This window comes from Diprion similis, chromosome 10 (genome assembly GCF_021155765.1).
Source record: "Diprion similis isolate iyDipSimi1 chromosome 10, iyDipSimi1.1, whole genome shotgun sequence".
In the NCBI taxonomy this organism is placed as follows: Eukaryota; Metazoa; Arthropoda; class Insecta; order Hymenoptera; family Diprionidae; genus Diprion; species Diprion similis.
Window position 1 is genome coordinate 1,229,433 of NC_060114.1, and position 26,245 is coordinate 1,255,677.

The window sequence follows — 26,245 nt, forward strand, 5'->3', positions numbered from 1 at the left end:
GATCGTTCGTTAGAGCCTCGTTGTACCACAAGTAAAACTCTACTCGCGCATCGCTACTCATGGTATCCGGAGAGTAAAACTTTGCTGCGGGAAGCGGTCCCACGTAACCAACGTTTTCAGGGGTATTGAAAAGGTGAGGGAATACACCTTTCACGGAAGCAGCCGGTAGTCCAAATGCCTTCGGTAGCGCCGATAATGCCATAGGCATATACGCTATAGAATCTAGAAAACGAGTGTGCCCCGTTTCTAGCATAATGATCTTGCTACCGCTTAAGATGACCTGCGGCGGATTTCCAGTCCGCTCAACCATATGCCGCAGTATGAATTGCGCGTTAAAACCTTTTGCATTGTGTGCAATGCATACGATACGTGCAAAGTGGTGAACGGACCGAGTAGCAAAGTCTACCAGCTCCTTCACCGGATCCCTCCTGAAAACGAACTCACGTACGAGCCCGCAAGCAGAACAGCCGTTCGATATGTCGTGATCGTGGATACATTGCGTACACACTTGGTGCGCTACGCACAGGTTCGGCACATGTATGTTCGTCGTCGCATCACCGTCCACCGTCTCGCATTGCTGCGTTTCAAAATCATAGAAAATAAATATGTAACGTTTCGGCCTGGTCGCGTCTTTTAGTGGCGTCATGTAGCAGTAGTGATTGTATGGTCTGTTGCATCGGCACGTAGCGCAAAAACGAGTTTCACAAATGTGATTCCGCCTCGAAAGATTTACGAATCGTCCGCAATCCAGGCATAAACGCAGTGTTGTACATACGGAGCGACGTGGACTGAACGAGCCGATCCTGCGGTGATACTCCAGGCAGCCGTTACCGCGAAACACGTGCCTGCAATCGGGACACTGGATCTCGCAAGACTCGCTGTTGCACGGTGGCGATGCGAGGCACTGTGGGCACTTTTCAGAGCATCGGTGTTCGTACCCGTTGTTAAATTTTCTATTGCAGGGTTGACAAAAGAAGGCCCCTGCTGCCGCCACGGTTAAATTGACAATCGGACAATAATGCTGTGCGTCTGGATAGTACAGTAGATTCAAACGGTGCCTGACATCGCCTGTTCCGGTTGCTCTCACCACGGCAGTTTCGTCGTAAAATGCCGCTTCGCCGGTACCTAGTCTCCCCAACTCGTACACTGTAATGAGCAATCCCTTACGTGCCAGATAGTTCTGGAACTGTGCGATTTCATACACCGTGCACCCTGTTGGCGGAATCTCTACACCAGCGCCCGCAACAAGATTACGAGCCTCTGCACGCTGGATGCTTGACCTAGCAAATCTCACCATCTCGTAATGCTCGTGCAGGGCGCCGCTGCGGGCTGGGCCCCTCTCGGCGTGAGCCTTGGCTACGACGAGGGCGCGAGGTAAGCACAGTCCGTCGCTGTTGATAATCTGCACGACGGATTTTTTAAATACCCCCGCATGCGTGATCGGCTTCGGCTTTCCGCGGCCCGTCGGTACGCCAACGCTGTATACCGTCACGATAAAGACACTGTCAACGCCAAACTCTGATGCGCTCTGGGCTACGCTGAAAACTAGCTTCCAAAGGTCAGTGTACCGCGAGTCCCTCACCGGACGGAACGATAACCACGCAGGGCCTTGACTGAAGCTATCATCGCTAAACGTGAAACCTATGTAGTCGTTACTACGGCACGTTGCTACGGCATATGCATGCAGGTCTCTGAACGCGTCCTCCAGCCACCCCACTAGATTAACACACGATTCAGGGGCCGCCATCTCTATTCGTAACCCACGCCCTGTGTCCGAAAATTTGCGAATAAATTTCGTCGATTCACCGATAACCGTAAAATGATTACCCTGTGGCGTAGCCCCATCCTCGGGAGCTTAACTTGACTCAGACTCGCTCGCAGCTTCACTCTCCCGTTCCGTTTTCCTGCCCGTGCTTCCAGAGTTAGCTGTCTCTCGCACGTCGTCGTCGTCATCGTCGTCATCGTCGTCGTTCGTCTCGTATGTCACGTCTGAAGCTGTCTCTGTCTCGTCGTCGTCGTCTTCGTCATCGTCATCGTCGGACTCTAATGTCGCGTCAGAATCGTTATCGCGATTCATCCTGACTCTACCCCCACCGGTCTGTAAACCGGAGGTACTGGCACCCTCGTTAATGCCATATGGGCCAGCATGTCGTCTGACAATAGGTATCCCTGTTGTACATACAAAAACAAAATTCATCCTAAATTCTGTAGTAACGAACCGTCAATCCAATAGGTATTGTCAAATCTCGTAGATTTTACTAGAAACGCACACTGTCGAGTACCCGCGTGTTTACTTCCCCACAGTTTAAAAATCATCCTCATCCTCCGGAGGCGGTGTGAATGTCAGTCGTGTGAACACTCTACTCTCGGGAGACAGCTGCCACGAGAATATCACAGCCTCATCCATCGGCGATATTTCATAACCGACCCCTTCTTTATCTTCTTTTTGTACCCCTGCTTCTTCTGGCTCGCGAACAACGACCGGCTCTAATTATCCGCCCGAAAAGAAATTGTGCGTGAGATCATATCAGAATACTCCAGTTACTTCCCGTTTTAAAACTTTTTCTATACCTTGAATATCCAACGCTTCTATTGGTCTCGGGCGCGACAACACTAGGGTTGACGCCTGTGATAAATCGATTTCTGCAAAGGACGCAATAACTTCTATCAGTATACGCGATAAAGAAGACTTTTTTTTTTCAATCTCTTGAAAGACAGCTCGCATACACACGACGTATTCACACACGGGTACTCCGCGGTGCGGTATATCGAACATACAAATTATCTGGACTTACCGTCCCGTTCGGCAGAATTCACCCTCTCTACGGACCCAACTGCTTGTTGATTGCATGCAGGCGCTGCCTGCTTCTCGCAAGTCGCACATGCTTCCTGTAGAGATGCTTCGGTTTTCGGCGTCCCGTTTAGCAATGATAAGAAATCTAACGGATAGAAAACTTGATATACCGTTCACGCACAATATATTTACACACGGATACTCCATGCGGTGTCATATCGAACAGGCAAATCATCTGGGGTTACCATCGCGAACCGGTTGCGCAGCCTCCTCCACAGCCATCGCCTCGTCCACCCCGCGTTGCATATCAATCTCCTCGCATCTCGCACAGACCGCGCTGAGGGCAGCCTCGTTCTCCGCTGTATCCATCAGCATCGATCTTAATTCTACCGGATGAAAAACTCGATGTAATTCTTTCCACATTGTATTTTTCTTCATCCTCTACCCCATATCGGATATCCGGTTATTTAAATTCCACGATGATTAAAACCTACACCACTCGTAGCACAAACACCGTTTCAAACTTACCTTTGCGCTCCTCAAACTCGGCCATCAACCCACGAATAATCGCGAAACGGGAGGCACCCCGCCTACGGATCACCCGCACAGCCGCACTGAGACACTCAAAATTATTTAATGCTCCGCTGGCATGGAGGAGAGCCAGCGCCCGTACCCCGCAGACCGCCAGGAGGTGCCGCAATTGCCGAAGCAATTCCGCCGGTGTCATCCGGAACAACACCTCCCGCCGGAAAACGGGACGCCAGCGCCGAAGAACACCGTTGCTCTTGCGGGCTAAACTAGCCGCCTTCACCACAGCGTACCGTAGCTCTGAGATTTTACACATTCCGAAATATAGGGTTCTATTATTCAGCAAGGCGATTTTCAAACTGCGAAGATTTCCGAGCGCACAACTATTTATAAGTTCAGTAGGTCGCACTTTGTTTAGACCAAATGCTAATACAATACGCTAACCCACCGCTCCTTAAGTGTATGAAATTTTACTATGACCCGCTAACGTAAACCCTCCGCGTCAGCTAGTCCCGAGGCACCCGTAGACGGGCTGAAAAATAAACCAAAGCCACGTCGACCAAGATATCAGTCCTCTACCCAATACAGACTACATGTCAGCGTCGGAGGATCTATCGCTAGACCACAAAATCAGAATATGTCACACAAATACAGGACGTACAGCACAAGCGCTAGCATCCAAACCTTCGTAGTATCATCTACCTGCGATTTTTGGTTGCAAGAGAGTACGTTAATTTTACGGGAACGTTGACAAACACGCAATAAGATTCCCTCAGTATCCTTTCGCTGCCCCGCAGTTATATCAAACGCTGACCCTTTCAGGTGTAGGGGGGTGAAGCGAGAACCGGCCTATTCACTGTAACATCCTATGAATGATACGATATCGAAATGGGTCAACCGGTGAGATCCCTTCGCTGTTCTCTAAGGCATAACAATTAGCATACCGCAAGAGTGTACCACGGAAAAGCGGGGACCAGTCTGCCCTCCGTCACAAGGCCCAAACATTACTTACATAACATAAAACCATACTGTATACACCCGCAACCCTTTTCATTATTTTTCTTCTCTTGTAACGGCTACATATACTTCCCTCGATAGACGGCAACTACCTACGCCACCCTCCGTAACGGACACGAGATATAAACTTATTGCAGCTTTGTCCGTTGAAGATCGTAAACTCATCTCGCGACATCGAAATGAGACAGCCGGTGGAACCCCTTCGCTGTTCTCTAAGTCATAACAATCAACATACCGTAAGGATGTACCACGGAATAGCGGGGACCAACCTGCCCTCCGTCGCAAGGCCCAAACATTACTCACATAACATGAACCATACCGTATACACCCGCAACTCTTTTCATTATTTTTCTTCTCTTGTAACGGCTACATATACTTCCCTCGATAGACGGCAACTAGCTACGCCATCCCCCGTAACGGGCACGAGATATAAACTTATTGCAGCTTTGTCCATTGAAGATCGTAAACTCATCTCGCGACATCGAGATGAGACAGCCGGTGAAATTCCTTCGCTGTTCTCTAAGTCATAACAATCAACATACCGTAAGGGTGTACCACGGAATAGCGGGGACCAACCTGCCCTCCGTCACAAGGCCCAAACATTACTCACATAACATGAACCATACTGTATACACCCGCAACCCTTCTCATCATCTTCCTTCTCTTGTGATGACTACATATACTTCCCTCGATAGACGACAATTATTTGCACCGCCCTCCGTAACGGACACGAGATATGAACCTATTTCAGCTTTGACCGCTGGAGATCGTAGACTCATCTTGCGACATCGAGATGAGACCCCGGAGAGATCACTTTATAATACCTATGTATATCAACTCGGTCACTTATAATGTCTGCGTATTCCACCCCTTGATAAATTGCATCTGTTTTACTCCCCTCGTGAAAACGGAAACGAGATATAAACAATGGCACGTGTTTAATACAGTCTGGTGGGGATCCCCTGTATGATCTGAGACATTAGATTCCTGTTAACTATTTTCAGTTGCGTTACCAATAGCGTTTAGCAGAGGCGGGGGAATCACACCCTTTATAATCAACCCAGACGCGAGGGTGTGTCAGTCTTGCGACAACTACGAAAGAATCCTCACGTGAACTATGGCTACATCAAAATCTTCTGCACCAATGGGAAACGCGAATGAAATTTATAAAACCTTCACGAGGGCTTTGAAGAAGTCTGAGAAAAATCTTGTGCTGTCGACAACATACGGCCTGAATAATTCCTTTACAAAGAAAATAGTCATCGGACTCGGGTTACGGTTCGACGATCAGTTTGAGCCGGTCATCAAACTAGTCAACAACTCATCTGGGGCCGTGGGATTGTCACCTTCGTCCTGGTCGAGGCTGGCGGATGAGCTGGACAACATTACTGAATACCTCGACATAGAAGGATACACCGATGCAGAATGGTACTTTAATCGAATTGAGCTTGGTAACTGCAATATCGAATTGTCAACGGCACATGGCGAGCGAGCCATCAGATTCGAAGTATCTACTGATGCCGAAGTGACTGATCCAGAGAAAAAAGGAAACATTCACCACAGGCACCGGAACCCAGGATCAGAACTTCCAATCACCCGCGAAACGCCAGAAACCGTATCAACCCACCATAGTTATGCAGAAATCCACCTTCAACGGTTTGAAAGCTATATTTGCGTGTGGGTGGCACGTCAAAATAACACAGGTTTGTAATATTACAGTAAAAAAAAACACATAAAAATGACACGGCGTCAAAATAACACACGCAAAAATAACACACCATAAAAATAACACGAGCCAAAATAACACAGCGTAAAAATAATGCAACGTAAAAACAACACAACGCAAAAATAATACGTGCCAAAATGACACTTGTGAACACAGTTCACGGAAAAATCATTATTATGTATCGCGGTTACTTTATTTATTCGTGGGACATTATTTCGAATTCGATCACGTTTTCACCATATTCTCTGATAGAATATATTTCTTCCAACTGTACGTGATGACGCATCGCGCTACACAGTAACAGCACATATCAACAAACATACGAAAGTATATGAAAATAGAATAACTCCGATATAGATAGGCACTTATCGTACCATCGTAGTACAGTTCAGTATCGAAATTATATTGATAACGTACACAGTGGTGAAAAGTGCTGGTCGAAATGCCGCTTCACTTTATAATAAGCCAAAAGGGAAAACCTCTTGTGACACACAGTTGCGTGTGTCGACGAACGGTTGCAGAGGCTTCAACGTTTATGCCGTTCGGTGAACGAGTGTAAGAAATTATACGTCGCGTACATAGCAGAGAAAGTGAATCTGACACCCCATAAGGAACTGAGTCTTCATCGTATTAGGCAAATAGCGGAGAAGGAGTAAGGCGCTACTCTGGAACACATCAGATCAACAGTGAGCACTGCCTTTGCGGAGAATTACCTCAGCATTGTCCTCCTTGAAATAACGCGTCTATTTCCATCATACCTCGCTGTTGAAATCAAGCAAGCCATTGAAACCGAGGACAAAGTCTTGGCCAACCTTTGAACAAATTATTTCGTCGCTACCAGCAAACATCGGGATAACCCCGTGGAGACTTTTTTCCAATGACGACCGAGGGCAGCGTACAACTCACAATAAATCAGGAAGAAATGGCAGGCAATGTCAGTGTTACCCTAAGAATTTTTTCATACGAAGAGGCGCAGATCAACGCTGTTACCCACCGCCAAGCAAACGCTGATGTTGTAACTGAGTCATTGTACGCGTCCGAAGAACAACCTTATCCGTGGCTGATACTGACATTACTGGTGACTGCTATAATTATTATAGGTATAGTGGTAATGTGGGGCGCCATAACCATGACGAATAAAAATATCTTGCTCCAGCAACAAGCAAACGTTTAGTGATAACTCTTATATTATTTGTATATGTATCACTTGAATAAACTTGCATTTATTTGTATCCGTAATGTCTGAATAAATCTGTAATAAATTTAATTTGTATACGCCGTCGTGTCGTCTTTGTTTCCATTTTCTTATCCATCCGCATCCTCGTATAAGTATATATATATATATATATATATATATATATATATATATATATATATATATATATATATATCTCAGTACGACTATAGTTTAACATTAGAAAAGCATGTCTACATTTTCCAAGTATAAGCAAGCCTTAAGGTAAATACTGACAGGGTAAGGTCAGTGGCACAAACAACCACCGCGAAGAACAGGGATGGAGGAAGAACGAACCCCAGCAGCACTCCGAAAATCGCTTCTGGTCAAGGGGGTAGCGGGGGAAACGGGTTGACGTGCCATAGAAGCTTTTAGACGAAAATCGCTCCTAGACAAGGGGGTAGCGGGGGTAGGGGTACGTGCCCCAAAGTCACTCCTTGGCGAGGGGCGGCGGGCAAAGGGGTACGCGTCCCAAAATCCGCTCCACAGCGAGGGGCGGCGGGGGAAGGGGTATGCGTCCCAAAATCCGCTCCATGGCGAGGGGCGGCGGGGGAAGGGGTATGCGTCCCAAAATCCACTCCTTGACGAGGGGCGGCAGGGGAAGGGGAACGCGTCCCAAAGTCACTCCTAGGCGAGGGGCGGCGGGAGAAGGGGAACGCGCCCCAAGGTCACTCCTCGGCGAGGGACTGGCGCCAGAGAGGGGTGAGAGGGGGGTTTGTTGTGATGCCCCAAAGTGCCCCCATACTACTACTCGCATACTATTTCAGTGATATTCCACAATCTGTCGGGTTACGATTCGCATTTTCAGATTGAAGCATTGGCCACAACTTTCGCGGGTACTATTCAGCTTCTACCTATGAACAAAGAAAAGTACATTTCGTTCACAAGACATGTCAAGGGGACAGACAGAAAGTTTAGATTTATGAATTCGTTCCGTTTTATGCCCAGCAGCCTCGAAATATTGGCTGCATGTTTGAATGATAGTCAAAAAGCAATTGCACGTAAATTTTTCGCAAGCTCTGAAAAATTCGAGTTATTAACCAGGAAAGGTGTTTTCCCGTATGACTACATGGATGGTTGGGAGAAGCTTGAGGACGTCAAGTTACCACCTAAAGAAAGATTTTATTTAAAATTAAACAATCAAGATATTTCGGATAACGGTTACACACACGCGTGTAAAGTTTGGCAAGCTTTTAACCTTAAAACGTTGGGGGAATATTCAGACTTATATTTGCAAACTGATGTTCTTCTGTTGGCTGACGTTTTTGAAAACTTTCGACAAAATTGTTATGCAACGTACAACCTGGACCCGTTACATTATTTTACAGCGCCCGGTCTTTCGTTTGACGCATTGTTGAAATGTACCGGTATCGAACTCGAGCTTCTCACTGACACAGATATGCTTATGTTTCTAGAAAAAGGTAGTCGAGGTGGTGTGTCCCAATGCTCTAATCAATATGCAAAGGCTGACAATAGATACATGGAAGATGTTTCCAATCCAGCGCTCGAAGAGTCTTATCTCCATTCACCACTGAATCCGTAACACTCCATATCTCCCATCTCAGAAAGTAAGCAGTCGAAATTGACGACCACACTACTTTTCAAGCAAAACTACGTCGTTCATTACCGCGTCTTGAGACAATGCTCAGAATTAGGTTTAAAATCAGTTTAAATTCATAGAGTTCGCAAGTTCAGATGAACACCGTGGCTCAGAAAATACATAGATTTGAATACGGACTTTTACGGCGGGAAACACATGGAAATTTTTTCGATAAAGTTTTTTTTTTTTTATCTAACGAATCGATAGTTCAACATCTTAAGAATATTCCCTGAAAACTTCGTTGTGATATCATGAATACTTTTGGTGTTATGGCCGGAGAACTGAGCGACCGCGCGCAGAGCAAGTATAACGCCGCTCGCCGGGAGACCCCTTCGTCCTTTGTTTGACAAGAAACATCTGTTCCCTCGAGTATACAATTCTCTGTGTGTATGTGTGTATCCTGATGTATACTGATGCTTGGTAACAGTTCTATTTACTGGCAACTGTCAGTCGTGTTTCAAATTTCGGTTCGTGCAGAAGTCTTCAGATGCAAAAATGTATCCGAAAACACCAAGAAGTGAATCTCAACGTTCCGCGAGACGACCGAAACGAAAATTCCAAGGGAATCAATTCTCCGATAAAAAAGGTGAATCGGTGGGAGAGAGTACGAGTGCGAAAAAACTTACCAGTGCGTCCTATACGGACATTAAAAATAATAATGCGCACTGTTACCGAATCGAGTTTTTCACGATTTTTGGCGCTCTATCGGAAATGCTCATTTGTGCGAAATGTAAAAAGAGTGTTAAGTTTGAAGAAACCTCGGGTCGTGGATTCGGTTTTAAGCTCGTGGTTTTGTGCCGGTGTGGTCGCAGTGACATACCCTCTGGACCTTTTTGGAACAGTGGTTTTGAAATAAATCGAAGGATTGTATTTGTCATGCGACTTTTGGGCATCGGTCGACAAGGGATAAACATATTTGCTGGTTTGATGGATCTCGGTCGTGGTCTGAGTCAAACCGCATACGAGAACAGTCTGCAACATATTTACAGTTCAGCACGAATAATGTTTAACATTTTCTGCAAAAAAGCTGTAGAAGAAGAAAAAGAAGAAAATGTGAAACGCGGAAGGCCTCCATCGAATCTAAAAGTATCGGGTGATGGTTCGTGGAAGAAACGCGGCTTTTCTTCACTGCCTGGCGTAACAACTCTTATTGGTTATTATTTTGGCAAGGTAATAGACTTGGTGATTAAAAGTTCGTACTGCAGAGGTTGTCAAGAATGGAAAGATAAAAAAGATTCTCAGGAATATCTTGACTGGTACGCAGAACATGACGATACGTGCACTTCAAATCACGAAGGTTCAGCGGGTAAGATGGAGGTGGACGGTAAAATTCGGAGGAAAGTACGGAAATTATATAGGAGACGGGGACTCAAAAACGTACAAGGCAATTTTGGATGAAAGTCCGTATAGTGACGAATTAGAAGTTGTCAAGAGCGAGTGCGTTGGGCACGTCCAAAAAAGAATGGGTACTCGACTCCGCAATGTAAAGAAAGAAAAGAAACTAGGCGGTAAGGGAAAACTGACCGATACGCTGATAAAAAAATTGACAATTTATTACGGTTTGGCTATCCGAAGAAACGCTGATTCCGTCAAAGATATGGCAAATGCGATTATGGCAACTTATGACCATTTATGCTCGAGTTACGAAAAACCGAGGCACGAAAATTGTCCTACAGGAGCAGACAGTTGGTGTAAATGGCAGGTTGCTCAGGCTACAGGTGGTGACTTCAATCATCCTCCGCCACTGCATCCTGATGTCCAGAAGCATCTGCTTCCGATTTACAAGGACCTGTCGAAACCAGAGTTGTTGCAAAGATGTTTGGGTGGACATACACAGAATGCGAGGGAGAGCTTCAATGCCACCGTTTGGCGCTTAGCTCCCAAGCATTTACATTGTGGGTTGCTAATTGTTGAGATTGCTGCGTTTTTGGCTGCGATCATATTCAATGATGGTTATTCTGGGATTCTCCTCATCATGCAGAATCTAGAAATAACTATTGGAAATAGTTGTGTCCACTTCGCGGAGGAATACGACGAGCAGCGCTTGAAGAGGCAGAATCGCCGCAGCCTCTAAAGCACTAAAGAAGCTCGCCAAGCTCGAAGACAGGAGACATTGGCAGAAAACCAGCTCTTCGAATACGAGGAAGGTCCACTTTATAGTCCCAGAATAGTGGAATAGCCTTGAAACACCTTAAGGTACCAGACTTTGATTTTCCGTTGCCCGAAACTTTAAACGCGATTACCTCGAAACTACATTTTCGCAATCTGCGGCAGCGATAAAAAAAAAGCTATTCATCCGATTCACTTCAACCAAATTTTTTTAGACACGTAATTGCAAACATTTGTCGATAAACCTCCAATATTTCGAAAAAAATAATTTTTTAAATGCATTTTGCATAAAAATGTTCGGTGAAAATCCGATCTTTTTTTTCTGAGTGCCGCCATTTTTACAATATTCAACATTTTCAACTTCTTTTAGGTTTATCGACAGCATACTTTCATACAGAATTTGATGGTTTTTGAAATTTTTGTTTCAGATTAAAAATGAAAAAACTACAGCTGCCGCAATTTGACGTCGCGGGAAAAATTTGTTTAACAACAATTGGTTGCAGTCAGCTAATGAATGATTATTTTCCATTGAAAAATTTTTTTTTAAGTCTTTGAATATCAAATAAAATAGCCTCCAAAGTTAAAAACGATTAGTGTAGTACTGACTCCAGAAAAAAATCCCGAAATTCCACGTCATTTTAAACCGTTTCCATGTGTTTCCCCCCTTACGCAAAAAATCAAACAATGAATTCGATAGAAACTTCTATGAACTGATAAACAACGCAGTTTTCGGAAAGACATTGGAAAATGTTGGGTAGTATAGAGATGTCAGGCTGATCACGAAATGGGATGGAAGATACGGTGCTGGAGCTACTATAGCCAAACCCAATTTCCGCAGTCGTACAATCTTTGATAAAGATATGATTATAGTTGAGTTGCATAGAACGACAGTCAAACTCAATAAACCATTATATGCAGGCTTCTCCATATCAGATCTTTCGAAGACCTTCATCTACTATTTTCGCTACAAGTATATCTAATCGAAATTTGGACACCAGGCAAAGATAATGTACACTGACACGGATAGTTTGATATATCACTTCACCGTCCCAAACATTTACGAATGTATTAGACAGGACTTAGATAAATTTGATACCTCCGATTATCCACCTGATAATGTCTACGGAATGCCGGTGGTTACCAAAAAAGTTCTGGGTTTGATGGAAAGCGAGTGTAACGGAAAAATAATGGCGGAATTTATTGGCTTGAGAGCGAAGTTGTATCATTCAGACTGATGGGGAAGGATAGGGATAAAAAACAAGCCAAGGGTATCAAAGGATCCCTCTTAAAAACTATAACTTTCGATGATTGCTTGAAGGGTGCTTTGGAACACGAAAATTAGGTCGAACGTCAGAGTCTGATACAGAGTCAGAAGCATTAGGTCTATACCATTGAACAGAAAGAAGTAGCACTGAGCTGGAACAACGATAAGCGTATCGTATTTCGAAATACAACCGATACGCTGCCGTGGGGTTTCAAAACCTGCAGTCAAACTAAGCATTGGTGTGGATTGTATCTTCAAGATGTGAAAAAAAAACCAGTACTTGAAAAATCATTTCGTTTATTCAATATTACATATCGAATTTATTTATCCAACCGTTGCGTGTGCTGTCAAAACCTAGCCACTTGACGTATAATTTTTTCCCCCGCTTCTTACGCACCTTCTTCACAAGATAGATGTCGGGATGTTCAACCTTAAGGAGCTCCTGTTCGTAGAAACCACCAGCGATGGGTTGACGTTGGTAGTCTTTAAGCTGGTACGTTACAGGATTGGTATTTTTCACTTGGCTCATTGAAAGTGTAATCTTTCTCAAAGACGTTGTCGAATATGCGGATTCGAAATTTGTCACCGGTTTTGAACTTTGCCAGTTTGGTAGGATTCACTCAAAGCCCTCCGTACGCCTGACGTAATACCAGTCTTTCGTTTGCAACGGTAACATCCAACGGTTTCATTTTCGTGGTTTGATGTTTGGTGTTGTCGTAAGCCGATACTAAATCAGATAGGTTGTCGAGCCGCTTATAGCTTCCTTGCATACTGAACCGTTTCCACATTTTACTTCTCAGCGTACGATTAAACCGTTCACAAATCAAAGCCGTCAAATTACTGTACGTGGAGTAGAGTTTGATTCCAGAGCGTGACATCAGAGATTCAAATTTTGAGTTACAGAATTCCGTTCCTCTACCCACGTGTAATTTTTTCGGTACACGTCCTTGAGTTAGCACAGATTCCATGGCCTTTACAAGATTATCCCCGGACTTGTTCCTTATCGGTACATCCCACGCATACTTTGAAAAGATATCAATGACTGTGAGCATATACTTGTAGCTTTCGTTTTGCCCAAAGTACGATATCATAAGAACAAGATCCGCCTGGCAGGTCTCGTCGATGCCGCGCACGTCTACACGGCGACGCGGGTAATTCCGGCATGCAGGTTTATGCAGTTTCGTCACCAGCGTTAGCTTTTTCTCGCTTACATTCCAATGCTCTTAGTCTGGTGTCCAATTTGGAAATGATTTCCGCGTTTCGAATCGACAGGTCTCTGCCTGTTTTAAAATCTGCGTGAAAGGTATCCAAAGCTTTCCCCGTGGTGATCTCCAAAGCTTTGATCATTTGATTGAGGTTGTCGATTTGGTTTTGCAGCACGTTGAGTTTTCGTCGTGAGATTTTTGAAGTTACAGCATTGTTGTGCTCAACAGGTTCTGCGACATTGCACAGTCTTTTATTCTGTAGATCGTAATGTCCGTCCGCAGTGATTTGAAATCCGACATCGGGAGGGCCACGATTACCCGCAGCTGTGTTTTTATCCAGGTGCCGTCCGAACACATCGACGCTGATCTCGTAAATGAATGCAAAAGCGGTAGGAGCTCCTTAATGAATGATTTCTGCTTCGCGCAGTTCTTTAATAATGGACATTATTTCGTTGTTGTGACTCGGATTTCCCGCCGCCTGGGATGCTAGGAGTAGACGAAGACGATCCACTAACTCGTTGGGATCATCCCAGAAAACGTATTCCGTTTGAACACCTTATCCCTTCACCCTTTCGCTGAGGCGATGGTCAATAATCCAGCAATTCGGCAATGACATTTCTTAATGTGCAACTGTTATCGCTTCGAACAGCTCGATAAGATGAGTAATACTTTTTATGTGCGTTCGTTTTGAGGGTTACGTTTCTATAATTTTCCCGATCTCCGTCGCTCACATAGAACTTGTCCGGCTTCTTTTTGAACAGAAGTTTCAGCAGCCCCTTTGTTTCTGGGTAAAGCGTATCACCAATACGGATCTTGTCACTCTCAAAACTCATTAACGAATCACCAATCATTAGTCCGGTTGAGAGGTTGCGTACACCGTACACGTTGTCCAATTCACTTTTTCTTGTCTCATCTCTCACCATTTCAAAATATATATTCTCGGTTTCATCAACAGGTGATTCTAAGATTGTTTCATCTTCTGCCGAAGCAAAGGAATCATCCATTTCCGAGACTGTTTCATTGTTCGTTTCATATTTCATCTGCTTTGTTTCTTGTTTAATTTCTTTCACTTCTTGTTTCACAGGTTGCGTCTCTTTTGTAACATTCACCAGTTCTCGCAACGGAGTCACTACTGGTTTGAAAACGTCGCTCAATTTCCGAACCGCGGATTCCTTGCCCGACTTGAGCAATATGTGTTTTCGACGCATCGCAGCACTCGCTTGAGCGATCTGATGTAGGACTTCTTTTTGCTCGGGAATTTTGGAGCTCTGCATGTTGACGCAACTGAGTCTGCAACGCTACTGTGTCTCTCGCTTGGAAACGCAAGTTTTTTCATTACTTTTCCAGGCTAATGAAAGAATCGAATCCCTTCCTATTGTTATGGGCTGGGTTGGCTGGTGACCAAACCACTCCCAAAAATATAACGCTTGGCTCGGACTAGTTCTCCCGGATAGTGAATTATTTGAATTTTGATGTCGTTTTCCCTCTTGGTTGAACCGACTTTGATAATAAAATGGTCACTTACCTTTTGCTGGTGACCGTTGATTCGGGCTATGTGGGCGGCTCTGCGTGTTCGGCCGGTGGTGAGATTGGTTAAAGTTACTGATCGCTTAACTTATATTAGGCGTTAAAGGTAATTAATTGTTCAACTCGCGATGTAAGTTTAACACACGAATATTTGTTTATTCAAATTAAGTTAAAGAAAATTCTTATAATGATTTTAATTATAAAAGATGAAAGGTTTAAATGTAAAGTCACGGAATTCACTTATAGCACTTTAGTTTGTTAAATTAAATAAAATAAAAGACCTCTTGAATTTCTAACAGATTCTCTGGTCTGATTGATCTGCCTAAAACTGAGAGAACGATTTCTGGTCGAAGACTGTCAATAACTGAGAAGATATATTAGAAAATGAAGCCTGAGAATGAGACTTGAGAAAATGGGAATTGAGCAATGAGAATTGCGAATGAGAATTGAGCAATGAATGTCTTGGAAAAACTGAGAGCTGCTTCTTCTTGTTGAAGACTGGTTGACGAAAATGTAACGACTGGTTGACGAAAATGTAACGACTGCTTGACGAAAAAATGTAACGACTGCTTGACGAAACGATAACGACTGCTTGACGACTATGTCACGACTGTTTGACGACTATGTCACGACTGTTTGACGTCTGTGTAACAACTGTTTGACGTCTGTGTAACAACTGCCTGTTCAGAAAACTGAGAATTGAGAATTGAGAGAAACTACTTCCTGATGGGTTCCCAGAATCTTTGAGAGAGCTGCCCAATAAGAAAGTCTTGATAAGATTTTGAGTTTCCCATTCACCATTAACTACCCCCGCCCTTTGGGTACGGTGTAGCATGCAAAACTATCTTAACTAATCCCGCCTCTTCCATGAGTGCGGGTGGGAATTGCCGTGCTTGTTTTGGTACATGATAAAAATATTCTACTGTATGTTCGGGATGACCCTGTCCAAACAGACACTTCAAAGATGGCTGTATGGATTTTAATCCGTTGCACGTGCGTGCCAGATTCTGCATACCTGGAAATATCGAGAAGCGATTTCCGGTCATCTGGTTACTCTAAGAGAGTTTGTATATTCTAGTCTGTTTAGGTAAGGATTATCCCGTAACATTATTTGATGAGTAAGATTATTATAAGCTGAGGGTGGTTATTTCCCAGAGCCGTAAAAAGTGATAAAGAAAGCCGTATGGATACAATGCATACGGAGACTCAAAAATATAAGATATAAATGAATTTAATCGAAAACTGAAATAAAACTATCAAGAAGGGGCAGAGGGAATTGAGGATGTGACACTATAACGTTCTTGGTTGGGCTCGCTGTCTTTGTCGATCACAAGAAACCCGTACTTATCACCGTTCCAGCATGCGGAGCACACGTCTTCGAACTGTATGTAAGACATATCGGTGTTCACATGGTCGTTGTATACGTGTCTCAGGTTCATATCGTCTTGTTTGAATAACACGAGTAAGTTTACGTTGTCGCGCACGAGATGTTTGGGAATACGCGCGTACGTCTGACAGAGATAGAAACAATCAACATGGTGATGCCTGCCCATGCAGAAGTAGGCTCTAATATTGTCCTGCTTCTCGCACGCTACATCATTAAACACGATTATCGAGTTGGGTCGTGCTTCGTCCGGTGTAATCACTTGCTCACGTTTGGTACAAGAAAATACTCCATATTCTAAACGTTGTCCAACAATTGCTTCAACAATTCATACTTCGGTTGGTTAAGGAATTTTGAGTAGATATAGATATTCTCAAATCTAAGTCCATTGGGATGGGTTATAAGTGTGAGCAACGCATTAGTTTTACCACAATTAGACGGTCCGCAGAATATTGCACGCACACTGTTCGGAAGTAATTCCTCATGCCGTTTTTGTCTCTTCACATTTTGCTCTGAAGGTTTGTCGAAATTTATCACAGAAAGCTTAGTAGGTTGTGCCTCAAACCGCATCTTGGACATGATTGACCAGATTTGCTATAAATACCCCGGTTTTAAACCTTTCCCGTCAGTCAGAGCCTGAACATGAACGTGCACAGACGTAAACGAAGCAGCAAACGGCAACATCGCGGCAAAGGTCTGGTGAATAAAATCATCAACAGTCTTCCAGTCGAATTGCACGTACCTGGTTATCAATACTGTGGACCTGGTAGAAAGTTGACAGTGAGACTCGCGCGAGGTGATCCGGGAATTAATACTCTTGACGCAGCTTGCAAAAACCATGACATTGCTTACTCGCAGAATCGTGAAAATCTTGAAGTCAGGAACGCGGCTGATAGGGTATTGGCTGAAAAAGCCTGGAAACGGGTCTTCGCACCGGACGCCAATTTGAGCGAGAAAGCAGCAGCTTGGGCGGTAGCTGATACAATGAAAGTGAAATCGAAACTAGGAATGGGAATTCGAAAACCGAAAAACGTGACCTTAAGAAAAATTATAAATGCTCGAAACGATCCATGATTCCGAGCAACGATGCAAAAGTAGCTATTGAGTCTGCGCTCAAGGGGGCTGAAAACGCTGTTCAAACAGCGGGTGGTGAATGTAAAGTGCGAACACCGCGCGTTCTACCGGTACCTTCAAAAGTTGGTGGATTTCTACCATTCCTGATTCCCATTTTCGCTGGACTTAGTGCCACACGCGCGATAGCTGGTGGTGCGGCAGGTATAGCAAAAGCTGTGAACGATGCGAGCGCTGCTAAACGAGAACTGGAGGAGAGCAAACGGCACAATAATGTGGAAGCTATGCTTATAAAAACTATGGAAGCTATCGCGTTGGGTAAAGGACTTCATTTGAAACCGTATAAAACGGGTTTTGGTCTCCATCTTCCAAAAAACTAGATGCGAAGCTACCACGTCGAGCGTTGACCGATTGGGACTTGTTGAAATATGCAAAAATCTTTAAGATGCCCTATTTCCGCGGTGTTCTTTTATTCGAAACGAAATGCCCAAAAACGGTCCACGAAAAAACGAGTCAGCTATAGTCAACCTCGACGACAAAGACAGTCCAGGAACACACTGGGTTGCGTACAAGAAACGTGACAATAACATCGATTACTTTGACAGTTTCGGTAACCTTCACCCACTCTCGGACCTCATAAAATATCTCGGTGTTGGTAGCGTTAAATACAATCATAAAAGGTACCAGGATTACGATACGTTTGAATGCGGACATTCGTGCCTGGAGTTTCGAGCGGCAAGCTTTATAAGTATGGTGCACAATCCAACACAGCAAGTCTATCACTCGCAGCCATGGATGATTCACTTACGTCAACAATTTCGGGAACCTCTTCGATTCTCGAAGCACAATATTTTCCTCCGATTGAACTTGCTCGTGATAAAAGTTACGCTCTTGGTTTGGTAGAATTGTTAACCTTTAATTCGATCCCCAACGTTGATGTTGGTCACAATAAAATTTACGTGGCTGAGAGAGGGATCACCATACCTACTGGCAGCCACGAGATTGAAGACATAGATCACGTTCAGCTTCGGTTAGTGGATCAAGACGGAGACTTGGTCAATTTTCGTGGTGAAGTTATAACTGTGAGACTACACATCAAATCGCAATAAACGATGGGTATCGTTTATACCAGACATCCACGGAATAGGTATATCAGTAAGTCGACATGTCCCGATCAAGTCAGTCATCGATCGATTCACGAACCGTCAACACCTCAGAACGTAGAGTTCCTGATAGCTCTGGGCTTGAAACTGACACCTTTTGGAAGAGGAAATTCCGGCAAATAAGAATCCGATTTTGCTGTTTTGTCGTCTGCTACGTACCATTGAAGAAGAAATCTTAAACATTCAAACACCGGTCATCTTCGACGAATCCATTGCGCATTACGAAATTCACGCTCACATCCCTTACGCCTCGTCAACTTTCAACAACAGCGATGAAATTCGAATCACCGTTCAGCATCAGGATTTATGCATATTACCCGGCAAAAGTTCGGTCCATATCCACGGTCGACTCTTAAAAGCTGATGGAACAGTGACTGTGAACACGCAGTTCGTAAATAACGCCATCTGTCATTTATTTGAAGAAATTCGCTACGAAATTAATGCGGTTGAGATCGACGAAAGAAAGAATGTTGGCTTGACAAGTCTAATGAAGGGTTACGCTTCTCTGAACCCTGGTCAGAGTTGGCTGATGGAGAACGCAGGATGGCTTGACGTGGAAGAGAAGAAAAAATTAATCGATGCCGAGGGTTATTTTGACGTATTGATACCGCTCAGCACGATACTGGGTTTCGCTGAAGACTACCGCAAGATCGTTGTCAATGCCAAACACGAGTTGATTTTAACGAGATCCAAAACTGATGTAAACGCGATTGTGCGGAGTCAAAAGGAGGAATACAAAATCGTGATCAATACAGTGGAATGGCTCGTACCGTACTTGAAACGTGCGGATCGGAAAAAAGTTGACCTGCTGAATTTCGTTGAGAAAAGACCCGCCTATTTCGATGAGCTTCCGCAGTCGGGAATTGTACGAATATCCTTTACTTCCCACTACATCGAAACACGTTTGGACTGTGAAAACTTCCACTCAGCTTGAAAAACCTCGATATGTAATTTTGGCCTTTCAAACAAGTCGAAAGAACAAGATCGGCAAAAACGCAAGTCATTTCGATCATTGCAATGTCACGGACGTCAAGCTGTTTTTAAACTCACAATCTTATCCGTACGGTAACCTGGACCTAAACATGAGTCGTAATCTGTACGCACTCTTGTACGAGATGTACGCAAACTTTCAAGCTACCCACTACGACAAAAACCCCGAGCCGTTGCTGACAAGGAGTGAAGTTCTTCAGAAGGCTCCCTTATTTGTTATTGACTGTTCGAAACAAAACGAATCCTTGAAGTACGGACCCGTTGACGTCCGCCTTGAATTTGAAGCTAAAGCCAACTTTCCCGCTGAAACATCGGCGTACTGCTTGATTGTTCACGATCGAATCGTTGAATACAACCCACTCAGTGGTGGGGTAAAAAAGTTGGTATAAAAGCTGACCAATTCCCACCACCTCCCACAGTTGAAACATGGAGCTGATCGTTGACATACAAGGCATCCGTAGACCTTGCGACAACACCTTCACGTTGAAAGAATTGGCCGTAATTTCAATCTACTCAGAAGCATCTTTATCGACGTTTCTCTTCAAGCCACCTTACGAATGGGACTGTCTACACGTCAAATATAAAAGCCAAAATTCATGGTTGCAACGCAATTTTCACGGTCTACCTTGGAGCTGTCGAAATATACCGTTCGAGAAAGTGGAATGGACAATTGAATACGAGCTGAGCAAAGCTCGCAGGGTGTACGTCAAGGGAGAAGAAAAACGAGATTGGTTGCTTAAAATTGTCCCCGAAGTTCAAATCATCGATTTGCTGCACTCGGGCTATCCATCGCTTCAAACTATTCAAAAAACTTTGGCTGTACATGTACGATGTGACGAGCACACAATACCCAACGCAAACTGTGCAGCTCGAAACGTCATGTTACTCCAAAATAGGTTACTGAATCACCATGTTGTACGGATGGCGACAGTGAGCGATTTGTGTTACTGCGCAGAAGCATCTACAAGAACGATCCCGCATTCCTGGCGAAAACATCATCCTGGTTACGATACCGTTAAATAAAATTATTGTACTAACGTTATAAAGTAATTTCAATAAAGCTTTTTTTTTAAGATTTATGCAATAATTTGATACCTCACCTTTCCCTGTTAGGAGTAGAATTTCTTCCATACTAATATTATTATCAGGAGGAGAAAGGTTTTACGCTAAATGACAAACGCATAATAATTTCATTTATTTTTTATTTTTTTTTTATTGAACGCATGACTTTTACAAGGTAGTGGATACGTGATGTGTAGATCATACATAAATAAATTTAAGTTGGCCATACGGTCCACCAAGGTAGCGTACGCGCAATCGTGCATCCTTACTGGCTGTGGTCACCTTCTGGAACAGCTCTTCGTCTTCTTGGAGGGCTTTATTCAACCGGTTTAGAAGAAAAATGGTAAAGGAATCCTCCAAGTCTGCAACCACTTTGTCGCCGAACTTCGTTTTCACTCGACGAACACTGCTTACTACTCTGTACTCGTAGTATTCGTCAAGGTCTGCCAGTTTTTTCAGTGGTGAGAAAGTCTCCAAGCGTGCGATTTCATTTAATTTTGTCAAGTCCATGATGATGGTTACTGTTGAGTCGTATTTTCTCAAATCTTCTTGTGAGTTGATATAGTTCGGACGCTTCGTAAAAGCAAATTCGGTTTCAGGGTAGGAGATGGAAGTGAGTGAAATGCATGGTTCTGCAATGTCTGATTGATTGGAATGTTACGAATGTTGGGATTGGTAGAAAAATAAAGAGTAATGGCATAGAAGGTGGGAAAGGATCAGGTTAATTTTAAAAAGTTAACCAATAGGCGACCGTTTCGCGGCCACGCTGTCTAGGCTGGTTACTGTCCACATTTGTTAACCAAGTGAGTGTTACAAAATGGAAAAAACACATGTCGGAGAAATTTTTGTGCCTAGGTTTGCTGTAGAAAAAGATATTTATTGTTTAATTGGAAATCCCGAGTAAGTTTATCGTCCTGCCAGATGTGTGCTGGTTGCAGCTTCTGGACAGCGCGGTACGGATTGACCTGGTCTGGGTCGAATAACGGGTTTGGCGTGTCCGTACTGAAAATATTATGAATTTACCTGTTCTCACATCAATGTATACACCGCAACAACTATTCTGGTACATAATTCGTTAATGGTGTCACATGAAGCGCGCAAATAATATCCGATCAACTGTTTTATTGTTTAATCATTCCAGACACCTTTGCCAGCAAAGTAGCTGCCTGCCAGGATAAATACGCGGATGCAAGTGTAGGCAACGTGACCGGAAGCAATGCGGTGAACGTCTTCTTGGGTATAGGTATCGCTTGGAGCATCGCGGCAATCTACCACGCCTGTCACGGTAGAAAATTTGAAGTTCAGCCCGGCAAGTGAGTATAGTAATAATGCAGATTGATCAGAACATTTTTCGAGCATCCACTATACAACTCTACTTGTACATTACATTTTCAATAGTATAATCCAAGTTCAACAGTCGACACTTTTGTTTCATCTGCTTTATCTTTGTTGTATCGGACGTACATCACGATTGAGGCTACTTATACATGAAAAATGCGTATCTTAAGGTGAGAGAAATCCAACTGATGAATTCATTACATTTTTTATCAATAATATCAGCGTATGATCACTATCGCATGGTGAAACAGCACTTTATAGTCTCAACCGGGCCGAGGCACTCAACATGACATCGTTCACTGGATATACATATATAGATCGATGTATATCATATTTACAATTTATGTATAAAGTCACCTTAAGCATTTTCTTCTTGGTATTGAATACATGGGCCAATTTATCAATTATTATCGACGACTGATTTGGAAGTCACAAAATTGATTTTTCTTGAAATTCCTTCTTTTTTAGTGTGTACTGTAACACGAAATGCAAAATCGCGGCAGCTAATTAGGAAATTGACATTTCGGACAAATAGGTGCCTTCATCTCACTGGAGTTTTACGAAATATAACTACGTATAATCGTATAGTTGGGCGCCAGGAAGGAAATTTTATGGCTGCCTCCTTACCTTGGCTACGTGACCGGCCTAGCTCGCGGTGCGATCGGCACCGGGTCGCGGTTTCAGGTCGAGGCTCCCAGCAATCGAAGATTAGCAAATTCTCTAACATTCCTTTATACCTTTCCGAACATATTTTGTATTTTTGAATAAATTTCCGAAATCAATCTCAAAAACAAGTTTTTAGGCAAAAAACTGCTTTTTCTTATGCGCCGTCAAAATTTATCTTACTTTTTAGTTTTTCATGTGAAAGCTGGGATTTTTTGAGTAAGGAACCCAAATTTTCAGAGTGGGATAGCTATATGATCTCTCGTGAGACACATTTAATTGATAAGAGTCTGTCAATAATACGCTCTTTTAAAAATTCAACTGGATATTTTCATTATTTTAATAGCAACTTTTTTTGAAAGGTTAAAAACCCGTTGTGTTCACACTCCTACTAACAACCTTTCGATCACACGGGGTCCAACGGACCCCACGCAGAAAATCAGATCCTATCCGCGTTCTATTTGATGTATTGACTTGAATCGTGCGCCAAACTCCAATTGAGAATTTGTTTTGAATACTTAGATAATTGTTTTTCATTTAAGATTTAGAAATAGTGAAAAATCGAAAAAAACAAAAACAAAAAGTCATGAAATCTAACTTTTTTTACCAAATATTTCGTAGAAATTTTAATTTTTGCAATATCGTGTAAAACATTGCTGCATTTCACTCGGGGAACAATATATTTTCATTTAAGAAATAGAGCTTCAATTAACTTTGATAAAAGTATGTTGATCTTGGAAGTTTGAAGTTACGAATTTTGGAAAATCTCCTAAAATGACAATAGTATGTTTATACATGCTAAATAATGTAAAAAAAGTCGTTCTTGACGTAAACTAGCCACAAAGTTTACCTCGTGCACCTCGTGTGACCGCAACTGGTTAAGCCTTATTCTAGTAGTGAACAGTCCAAAGAAATAGAAATAATTCGTTAAATTAGAAAAAAAAGTATTATTATACTGTCTATAAATAGAGTGTCTATATATAGTCAGTATATAGTGTCTCACGTAAGATGCCATGGCCATCTCTGAAAATTTAGGTTCCTTACAGAAAAAAATCTCGGCTTTCACATGAAAAACTAAAAAGTAAGATAAATTTTAGCGGCGCATAAGAAAAAGCAGCTTTTTCCTAAAAACGTGTCTTAGAGGTTGATTTTGAAAATTTATCCAAAAATAAATAATATGTTCGGAAAGGTGAGAGTTTTTTAGTTTAGAGACATACTTTTCGTAATTTTTTTGTTCCCGTAACAATACCAAAATAATTCGCGTTTAAACCTCAGTTAGGTCAGAATGATAAATTTGATGTGGCGTTCCTCGCAAACGGTAAGTCCTAAAAAGTTGAAGCTTGGTGAAGTGTTCAATCTTAGTACACACTAAAAGAGAATCAATTTTGAGACTAATTAATTTTTTGACTTTCAGATCATTCGTTAATAATTGGTGGATTGTCGCATACGTACCTGCATGAAGAAAACGTTCTACGACATATTCTCGTCAATTCAGCAAAGAAGGGCTTTGTGATTTTATCAATGATTCTAATAATTTTTTAACTGTTTTGTTTCCGTATGGTGGTAGTGCAGATTTCGCGAACGTGTGTCCCTTTTCGTGATTGTATCGTATCTCGATACATGGTACGCAGTCGATTGTGAAAGTAGCGTCTTTTTTTGTCTCTTCCAATTTTAAAGTCAGAATTTTTCCAGTACAATTTGTATTACCGACATCGGAATAAACAACAAACAATTAATGATGTATGATGATATGATGTATCGCTACTTATGCTCTTTCTTAGGTTACGTCATACACGTGTAGTTGATGCATCAGCATCTTTCCCAAACTAAACAGAATTAGGCTTCCTTTCAAACTAATTACGCGTTTTAGCATGTTTAATGATAAAATAGCTAGATTATAAAGTACTATAAAATACTCACTTGACTAAACATCTAAGGCCTTCTTCGAGGAACACGTTATGTCGTTATTCGTCAACGCCGGCAATGGTGAATTTTGAGGGCTGCCCCCCGAACCTAACCTAATCGCAGACGCGCCGCTTATACATATACTATAGTAGCAATACAAGGCCGGTTCTGCGTAGAAATACCTACTTTACCGGCAAAGCTCCCTCCCGGACCCTCCCTCAACGACCCTGAACTGATTCTCGGAATCATCCGATGAGTTTCGACTTCACGTCGAGAGGCCTGCGCCCATCGATTTTTGGCGTGACGTTGAATTCCAGAAGATTCTGGAGCTGTGATAGTTTTTTTTCTACAACGTAAAGTTCTGGAACGTTTCGCAGACATTTTTTTCCGCAACTGACGAAGCTTCTAGAAGTTTCCAACGGATTGCATGCATGGTGGCAGAAATACGGCAATGAAAGGCAGAATTCAACGCCAGAATGTTAGTCTCAAACCTCGTCTGATGAAGAATTCGTCAGCGAATTGGCGTATTCATGAAAACTATTGAAGGCATGAAAAAAATTATTCGACCCGATACGGCCAACGAGTGTTCGTCGACGTGCAACGTCCAGCGTATTACTTCCAGCACGGATGGCAAAAGTACTTTGCCAGGACGATGGTCTGATGCCGAACCCGGTGCAGGCTACCGAGGAGGATCGATTGCTACTGAAGTACCTTGGCGGTCAATATAACCAAGTAGAATTTACCGATGCGTCGACTCTCCAATAAGTTTGCTATTAATCCATGTTCTACATACATATAATGAATTTGTAAGTTCAGAAAATGTCAATATACCTAGAATCACGTGAGTTTTGTAGTTTTCATTCTGAAATAAAGAAACCAATCAATCGAACTTGTTATAGAAGTGATGAAACCATTGTCCAAATACTTGAAAAAAATAATTTCAGGAAAAAATATTATGATCAAACGAATGAATCATGTAAAAAATTGATATCTAACTTCATCTCACACTTTGTAGAATAACCAGCACCCATTTTCATCTCTTACCATCGTTCCGTTTCCTATCCCTATAGGCTGTGATGGCAAGTTGAACCGATGTAACGATAAAGTCTCAGGGTAGGTGATGATCCTATTCTCGAGGCGCTCGCACGTTTGGAAGAATGTGTACATACTCCATTTCTGAGAGAAAAATTAAACACATATGCTTAGAGTTTCAATTGTCTATCACAGTACGTTGAAAACGGTGACAGAATAAATACGTTAGACATCCAAAGTCTTGACTGTCCATCACACAAAACGTTGAAAAATTGTGATATTCTGATGAAACTCACCGATATTTTTTTAGACGATTCGTTTTGAAGTTGAATTTAAAAAAAATATGGAAAAAATGCACACACGTTAAATTGTTTCTATTCACTCAGGTAAAATCATCAGTTGTTGCACAATACTCGTGAAAACTTTGTAATTGCACTGATTTTTATCGATCTCCCACCTGAACTCTCTGACAAGTCAACTGTTAATGGAATCATGAGACGTATGGAGCACCCCACTCTTTGTACAGATTCTTCATGTGTTCAGGTTCACAATTAAAAACACATCATATCATAGAATGGTTAATACTTGTCAGTGACATTTGCAGGATAACTCCGTCTTACTTTGTCCTACGGC

General features: G+C 42.8%; 1 protein-coding gene across 1 annotated transcript in view; it reads left to right on the top strand.

Moving 5' to 3' along the window:
• The window catches only part of LOC124411863 (sodium/calcium exchanger 3), a 584,624-nt gene that overhangs the window by 518,033 nt on the left and 40,346 nt on the right, over window positions 1-26,245 (top strand). The window contains exon 5 of the mRNA XM_046891367.1: window positions 21,816-21,987. Coding sequence (XP_046747323.1) covers window positions 21,816-21,987 — 172 coding nt within the window. The remainder of the gene's footprint in view (window positions 1-21,815; window positions 21,988-26,245) is intronic.